A 7,943-nucleotide genomic window follows, 5' to 3' on the forward strand; every position below is an offset into this window, starting at 1 on the left:
GCAGTAGCAGAAGTGTACGCTACATCTTACACAGTCTGCATCTTATACAGTAACGTAGACTACATGAACTATAACAGAAAGGCGAAAAACTGCACCTCACAAACTGAAATCACATTCTCACCACAACACATGCAGACTCTGAATAGAAAAACAAATATTTCACCAATCCCTCTTGCAAATAAGGAAGACGATGCTTTAAAGTGTTGTGCTTTTCTGTCCTGACACTCACTGGCTCGGTCGCCTCACATATGTGTTGCTACATAGTACAAATGCACGTGGAGAGCTGCACTTCCATGCTGATTGAAGGCTGTGTGTAAACTAAAGAGGACAAAAAATGGCATCGGTTAAATAAATATATAAATAAACGCAGAAATAACGCCAAATGTAGAATTCAACTGAAGATGCTGGTTTAACTATACTGTTTTAATTTAAGCCATGTATGTATGTGGAAATGTTTACACCACTTCTGGCCCTGCAGAGCAGATGATCACAGTAAGAAAATAAATTCCACGTTGACTATTTGGCACAAATTTAAGTAACCTGCTCTCTCGTTATGATAAACAGAGGCCATAATTCAGCTATAGTGTGTGTTAAAGAACTGTCTAGGTCATACATTGTAGTCTAGCTACTGATATATTGCCAACACTCCCTATAAAATAGTATCCATACTAAGCTGCCTGAATAAAATACTAATATTTTATTCCTCACTACACATATATACTTTTAGTCAGATGACCCCAAAGTCCATCTTTTAATAAAAGTGCGCTTATATCCATCTTGTGAATTAAGACTATTCACAGCAGATTGCTTTACTCGTTTACTAGTTTTACTCTCTGCTGTCCACTTATAAAGTGCTCCATCTTCTGTTGAAAAAACAAAACGAAAACTCAACAATTATACACTCGCACACATCATTCTCCAACCCTCTGCTACATCTCAAGCACACCATCATTCAGTCCTTGCTCCAAAGGCCAGAGGTAGTCGGTCAGCTGCTGGAGCTGGTGGTCTGTTGAGGTGTAGTTTCCTGACTCTCCACCAGGGGGAACTGCTCCCTCCAGTAGGTGAAGTGGCTGTAGGTGTCCGAGCAGGGGAAGTCAGAGGAGGACGCTCGGGCCTTCAGCGGAAACACGTGGTCAACGACCTCGCACAAACGTACGTAGCTGAAGAGAAGAGAGGAGAGCGAGATGATGCAGTGATGCTGTAAGGGCCATGAGAGCAATCCAGTGGGACCTGGGTGAAGGACTTACGATGAGATGTTGGTCTTGGCGTGCTCCTGCACCAGCTCCCCTTTGGGGTTCACTGTAAAAATCCTGTTTAGTGACACCCCAACTTCTTTGTATGAGTATACATCCTACAAAGACAAGAACAGGGGCATTTTTAATGTTAGATATACTGGATATTAGACTTAAACAGTGCAAAAAATACCTAAAAAGCTTCAATTTACCCTCAGTGAACATCCAAACTCACTTTTATGATGAGAAATAGACTAAACTATAAGCAAATATAACTGTCTGTAAGCTCTGCAGAGCCGAATGTGAGTTACCGTCGGTCTGTTGCCGAATGCTGCGTAGAACGGCTGCTTGTTGGGGTAGAAGAGGTTCTTGATATCAGTGAGACACTCTACCTTGAACTTCTCCGGCTTCTTCTCTATCACCTCCCTGTGAAACACAATCAGCACTGCACGATGAGTTCCTCCTGCATCCTCTCATGTGCTAATATAGAAAAACAGATGCACGTTTGTGATATGAAATACCTGTGCAGAGCTGAAAAGAGGCTGCTCGGGCTCAAGAGGACGGGGCCCATAGGAAGCATAGTGCCTCTCTCGTTGACCCAGTTGAGGTAACCTCTAGTCATGTCAGCCATGCCGATCGCTCGGGCTGAGCAGTACAGGAACTTGTAGCCATTTCTGATGTGGAGAGGAAGAGATTAATATTAACCAACTTGTGTCAATAGAGAGTTGAAATTACTAAATAATTTCTTTAACTTTGTAAAAGCATTTCTTTAAGAGCTTTATTTTATTTCTATAAAATCTCCTTTATGCTTTACTTTAAAACTGAGAGTAGACTGTTAACAAAGTAGTTCTTACTGGCTGACTTTGTGGTACAGCTGAGCAATCCCCTGGTGTGTCCAGTCTTTCCCGAGTGTGGGCAGGATATGACCCAATGTGTCTGACCTGGAGACAAATACAAGCAAGCGTTATTAAAAATGCATTTTTTTGCACTTGTGTAAAAATCTAATCATGTTTTAAGTCATAGTCATCCAGATTTAAAACCCTTTGGAATACTTCTCATTGTTGGAATATATAAAAGCATCCTCTGTTTAGTCTGAGAGAGGATTTAAATGTCACAATAACTGGAAAAGTACCTGCTAGCTCTCTATTAAATGCTACCTTTGCAAGAAGCTGCATATTTAATCTTCTGATCAGAATGACAAATTGCCTCATAATCAGCAGTGAATAAATGTTACAGATGGAATAGCCGTGAAGAGTTTATTCATCACACTGAACCCTGCTGTGCACAGAGTTGTACAGCATGCAGATGAACCTAATACTGGAGCCACTTCCAGTAGATTTGCCGTCCAAACTAAACTCCATTATGCATTAAAAAAAACAAAAACAAGACACACGCACCTGGTAATGGTTCCATCTATGTCGGAGATAATTATCTTGTCATCCCAGTTCCAGAGGTAGATGGTGCCTTGACAGCGACAGGTTCCCTGGTACTGAGTGGTGACGCTGAACACGACATCGTTAGGCCCGTCTTGCAACTGAAGAGACAGCTGGAAAATTTGGTGAAGGGGGTGAAAATCCATGAAAAACCACTCAGAAAGGAAGAGAATTGTGTTATAGCTGCACCATTTGGGCTTGTCAGGTGGATCTTTACTGCTGCCATCTTGCTCAAGCTGGTAACTCATTCTTTTATGCTTCTTTTTTAATGTTTGAGCTATCTCTCTATCATATCCAAACTTGTGCTTTAACTTATGTGCTCACCAGCTGCTCTGATGTGAGTCGGAGAGTTTTCTTATAAGACACGCCTCCCGTTGTGAGTACCGGCTCTGTCTGTATGAGGGAAGAGTTCTGCTTGGCTTCCCGGTGGTCCTCATCACTAGAGGATGACTCTTCTTTCAGTCTGTCATCAGAGAGGTGAACAGGGCATTTATATGCTTCAATATAAACCTCAGTAAGTGAGCAAGGACAATTTTGAGCCAGGAATGCTCTCTTACCTGCTTGTCATATTCCCAACCTGCTCAGCAGTGCAACAGGCCCCACGCTCAGAGGCTGAATCCTATAGGTAATAAAAACAGTGCCAGGTTGGTGTTTATCTGGTAACTTGTTCACAATTAACATAGCTGCCGCTTTAAATTACCGATTTGGCACTGCTGTTTTTGCTTCTCCAGGAGAACCACCACCTTCCTGCTTTCTTGGGCATCTTCTCCTTCATGATGTTCTCCACTGCAGCCTGAAGCAGACCACACACACACACACACACACAGATACACACATACACCAAGCAACCACAACCCAAAGCCATAAAGACACACTTAAAAAATAAAGCAAACTATACCGTAAATCAACAAACACTGAAGCAAAACCAAGAATGTGCCTGAGGCCGAAGCGGGGGAAAATACACCAACAGAATAAAAGTGGAAGCTAGTGTAGAGATATTAAAGGGGGGAGGGGTGTTTAAAACAAACAAAAAATAAACATACAGAGCTGTAGCCCAGAACACTGGTCAGACAGCAGAGGAGGAACTGTAAGGTTGAGTGAATGTAATTAGGGCAGGAGGACTAACGGATGGATGGAGGGAGTAATAAAATAAGACGGGGAGAGAACAAAGGAGAAAACAACATTTATCTTGAGAGCAAAAGTTTGGAAGACATTTGTTACACAATGTAAATTTTGTCTGCAGTAGCAAAAACTGAACACAGTGAGGTTTGAGGTCCACAGACTCCACATTAGGCCTTATGTTATGTAAAGTGGTGCAGTACCGGGATCAGTCAGAAGGGGGAATACTTCTCATGTAATCCAACCCAACTTACTGAGTCCTAAATATCTGTGCAGCGTCTGCAATCAACTCTTACCTTTGGCAGAGGCTTCTGAAAGGCTTGCATAGCCAGCACAAGCGGAGCTGCAGTGTTCCAATTATAGTACCTGTGGGAGATAACAAAATGTATTTTTAGCCCTTCCATAAATGCAGCAAAACACATGTTTTTCAGCCAATTTTAGCTCATTAGGCCAAAGAGTTGTGCTAACGCTGCTGTTTTTGCCCGCAGTGTGTGACACATGAATCCATTCAGTACACTCGAATGTCTTACTTTGAGCCAATTTTCACCACTAAGTTGGGGTCGTCGATGATAGAGGGGTTCTCTGTGAACTGCTGATAGGACACAGTCTTCTTATAAAATTGCTCTGTAAAAGGAAGGGAGAAGAAAAAAACCCCACACGTTATTTATTCCCCATGCTTACAACACAGTGTCTAAAGTGCATCTTGGAGTCGTGTCATGTCACGTGATCGTTTACCTTTCGTGATCTCCCTGTTGTCATTGAGCCCCCCACACAAAGAGATGGCAATTGATGGCAGGTCAGACATGGGATCGCAGTAACTGTCTACTCCACTGTCTCCTCCAGAGCTTACAGACTGAGGAGACTGACTGGTGCTGTGGAGGCCCGGATCCGAGATGCTCCTCACTGTTGCACCAGTGTCACTGCAAAAAAGAAAAAGAGGAGATACTTTTGATAAGAATCTCGCTGATCATTCTGCACAGTTCAGAAATACAACTGTATGAAACTTTTCTTAACATGAAAGCGTGCGTGATGTCCAAATACCTCTTAGGAAAATAAAGGGCTGCCACTTCCGGTTCAAGCTCAGTGATGTCGTCCAGATAAATTCCATCAGAACCAAGATGGCGACTCCTTTTATCTGCAAAAGAGCAAATTCATTTTCAGCCTCTTCGATTTTTCCCCCCTGACTGATTTATCCAGAAGCAAATCATTTGCCAGCTTGATCTCTGTGAGAGGGTCTATAGATGGATTATTATGAGGCTGTAAGCTTCCCTGTAGTACCAGATCCGTTCACCTGGCCCCTGTTTATCTTTGCAATCATATGCAGCGATTCAGACACATTTTTGGCTGTAAATCCATCTTATATTGCATCTTATCTTATACTACGGAGAGCAACTGATTGAGTTTGAGCAATTTGCAGTTTGAAGCTGCAGCTTCTCGACATAACACAGTGCATTAAATGATACGTGGGGAAACCTTTTTAAGGTTTACCTTTTTTCTTTGACGGAGAGTCTGCTTTGCCTTGTGGACGGGGTGAAGTGTCCTCCATGTCGGCCACCATACGAGCTGCCACGCCTCCCACTGTTGTAACTTGCATCGCCGAAGTTACCGTTTGAGACTCCATCCCAATGGATTCTGCATCGACCATTTCCTCTGTGTGCATCGTCTCTGTCGGCATCAGCAGTCGCAGTGCTGGTATTTCCGAGCAGGGTCCGCACTGTTCCGAAGACACCTCAGGCGTAATCACACGGAAGTGTGTGCTTTCAGACACCGGGATAGATACGGGGCAAACTGGTGGAGGGCTGGACTTCAGTGGAAGGACAGATGGCTACAAGAGTGGAGAAGAAGATGATGATATGAGCTGAAGAAATAACAAGACTGCAGATTAGGGTATCAGGATTAAGGCTTTCCTACCATGGCGGCCTGAGGCAGCTCTCCCCACGCCCAGTGCATTTCTGGATTCTGATTGTCTGTGTTTGACGGTTTGCCAATTAGCTCAGAATCACTCTTGGGAGATGTGGGGCGAGAGTTTCCAGGACTAAAGGAGAAAGAGATTATAGCATTTCCACATTTATTTCATGGATTTATAGCATTTACTGTAGGTGTGAAAGAATTTTGTGTGAGCCGAGCACCTCTGAATGGGACTCCACTCCCCATCTGAACGAGTGTACATGCCAGCCTGTTTGAAAGAACTGTTGGTCGAACCAACTGTGTTCTCATCTCTAGAGACATCCCGAGATGAAGACCTGGAGTATAATCACAAAGACGAGTTAGTCAGGGTTTTCTTTACTCTCTCTTACACTGTCAGGTGATCATCCTCATCCTCTGCATGGGTATTTGATTAGTCCTTCACCATTTCCCTTCACTCCTCACGGCCAGCTCTTACCTGTTGCTCTCCATTTCTGCCACTTCATCCGAGCTGATGTCTATGGGGAACATGTCTTCGTCCGCGGAGTAGTCTCCACTTTCCTCTCTCCTCAGGCTGTCCGCCCGAGCCTTCCTCCTCCTCTTCCTCCTTTTCTTCATCATCACGTTACTGTTCTCGCCATTGCTTGCCACAGAGCACAGATTCTGTATGGGTGTCCCGGAGATCTTCCCCATCAAAACAGGTCCATCTGATAGGATAGGAGAGGTGGCCAGGTAGGAGGGAACCACTTCCTGTTAAGACAGGAAACAGGAGTGAAACAATGCCGAGCAGACAAAGAGCCTGAACGTTACACCAAAAACTACCCACATGAGGGAATCTGTTTGGATTTACTGTCAAAGCTTTAGGTCTGCACTGAAATTGGGTGCTGTAGGAGTGTTGCTGACTCCCCTACTGTTCACACTTTGGTTTTTGTAACGCAGAACAACATGTGATAGTGCAACCTGCACAGCTATTATCTCCTGCTTTGACATGAAGCTATGTCAACCACTGAGAAACAAAAGATGACAACACTCTGCATAAAAGTAGATTATAATCATTGCAATAAACCCCCCCCCCCCACTCCATAGTTAGTGTATCGCATGACTTTGGTCTGAGACATAGGTTTGCAATTAACTGCCAAACTGCAAAAACCTCCACAGAGGAAAGGGTTTGCCAAAGCAGAAGCAGACTCTGTTTCTCAGTTCTGGTCACTTTTATGATCCCTCCTTCTAGGAAAAGAAAAGAGTTTTCCAGGAGGTCTCCTGCTGTCCATCCAGGGGAACATAAATATGTGTGTGCAGACTTAGGGGAAAAACAGAAAGCGAAGACAAACTGACGTATAACACCATGATTTGTGGTCTGACAACAATGCCTCATGTTTTGCTTCCCTGAGCCAAGAAAATGGGTTCAGAGAAACAACGCTCCTCCCCTAGTTGCTCGTTCAAGCCTGAGAATTTGACACCACCCAGGGGAAAATAAATCAGACACTTCCCTCGTTACAGCCAGCCCCAAGCTTCAGTACTTTAGAGCTTGTTTTTATCTTTTTCTGCATGCATCCTCACGTGCATACAAAGCCAAAAAGAGAAAGAAAGAGAAAGAAGATGAGAGTACATGCAACCAGGCTCTTTAAAGCTGCAACTGAACCTCACAAAACCAAAATAAAATTAAACACTGACTTTCCAAAAAACTGAGGAAAAACGGCTTTCCGTGAAGTTTTGTAAACATAAAAAGTAGAAATGTAGGTCAGACTGGAGGAATTCTGACATATCTTTAACTCGCCAAGCTCTGAGCATTTCTCTAATACTTAAGCCAGTTTCACAAATACTGCAATACCGCAAACATTTAAATTTCCAGAAGCATATTTATCCAGTTTCCGATTTATCCTCATGCTCCCAGTGTTTGACATACTTCCAGGTCATAAAGCCTTGGTGAGTAAATTCTGCGTTCTCAGCTCTTGCTCGCTGATAAACAAAGGCAGTCTGTTTTTAAAAAAAGGAAAGGGGAGAAATTCCTGGGTGCTGTGCCAACTCTGCACACAGTGCGACTTTGTTCAAACTACTATCATTCCGAGTAGGAAAAAGAAAGTTTGGATAACACTTTTCAGTTGCAAATGGGGAGTGTGTGAGCGCAGGGTGTAAATAAAGTGTTATCATTTGAATCTTGGTTTTATTTGAATCAAAAAGGCCACATAAAGGCGGAAATGGTAAATGGCCTGTATTTGTATAGCGCTTTTACTAGTCCCTAAGGACCCCAAAG

The 7,943-nt window shown here is 43.4% G+C and overlaps 1 protein-coding gene across 3 annotated transcripts in view; it reads right to left on the reverse strand.

Moving 5' to 3' along the window:
- Positions 1–6: 6 nt before the first annotated feature.
- LOC102194372 (phosphatidate phosphatase LPIN1) overlaps positions 7–7,943 on the reverse strand; it is a 14,434-nt gene continuing 6,497 nt past the window's right edge. For all 3 annotated transcript variants that reach the window (XM_005745602.1, XM_005745601.1, XM_005745603.1), the window contains 17 exons: positions 6,168–6,439; positions 5,914–6,027; positions 5,696–5,819; positions 5,273–5,609; positions 4,826–4,919; positions 4,520–4,704; positions 4,315–4,408; positions 4,081–4,150; positions 3,366–3,458; positions 3,223–3,284; positions 2,990–3,128; positions 2,630–2,778; positions 2,087–2,173; positions 1,754–1,906; positions 1,544–1,658; positions 1,248–1,351; positions 7–1,160 (listed from right to left, as the gene is read on the reverse strand). In XM_005745602.1, the coding sequence (XP_005745659.1) occupies positions 986–1,160; positions 1,248–1,351; positions 1,544–1,658; positions 1,754–1,906; positions 2,087–2,173; positions 2,630–2,778; positions 2,990–3,128; positions 3,223–3,284; positions 3,366–3,458; positions 4,081–4,150; positions 4,315–4,408; positions 4,520–4,704; positions 4,826–4,919; positions 5,273–5,609; positions 5,696–5,819; positions 5,914–6,027; positions 6,168–6,439 (2,367 nt within the window). In that variant the 3' untranslated portion in view covers positions 7–985. The remainder of the gene's footprint in view (positions 1,161–1,247; positions 1,352–1,543; positions 1,659–1,753; positions 1,907–2,086; positions 2,174–2,629; positions 2,779–2,989; positions 3,129–3,222; positions 3,285–3,365; positions 3,459–4,080; positions 4,151–4,314; positions 4,409–4,519; positions 4,705–4,825; positions 4,920–5,272; positions 5,610–5,695; positions 5,820–5,913; positions 6,028–6,167; positions 6,440–7,943) is intronic.

Source organism: Pundamilia nyererei, unplaced genomic scaffold (genome assembly GCF_000239375.1).
Source record: "Pundamilia nyererei isolate P.nyererei 1_Seehausen unplaced genomic scaffold, PunNye1.0 scaffold00161, whole genome shotgun sequence".
In the NCBI taxonomy this organism is placed as follows: domain Eukaryota; kingdom Metazoa; phylum Chordata; class Actinopteri; order Cichliformes; family Cichlidae; genus Pundamilia; species Pundamilia nyererei.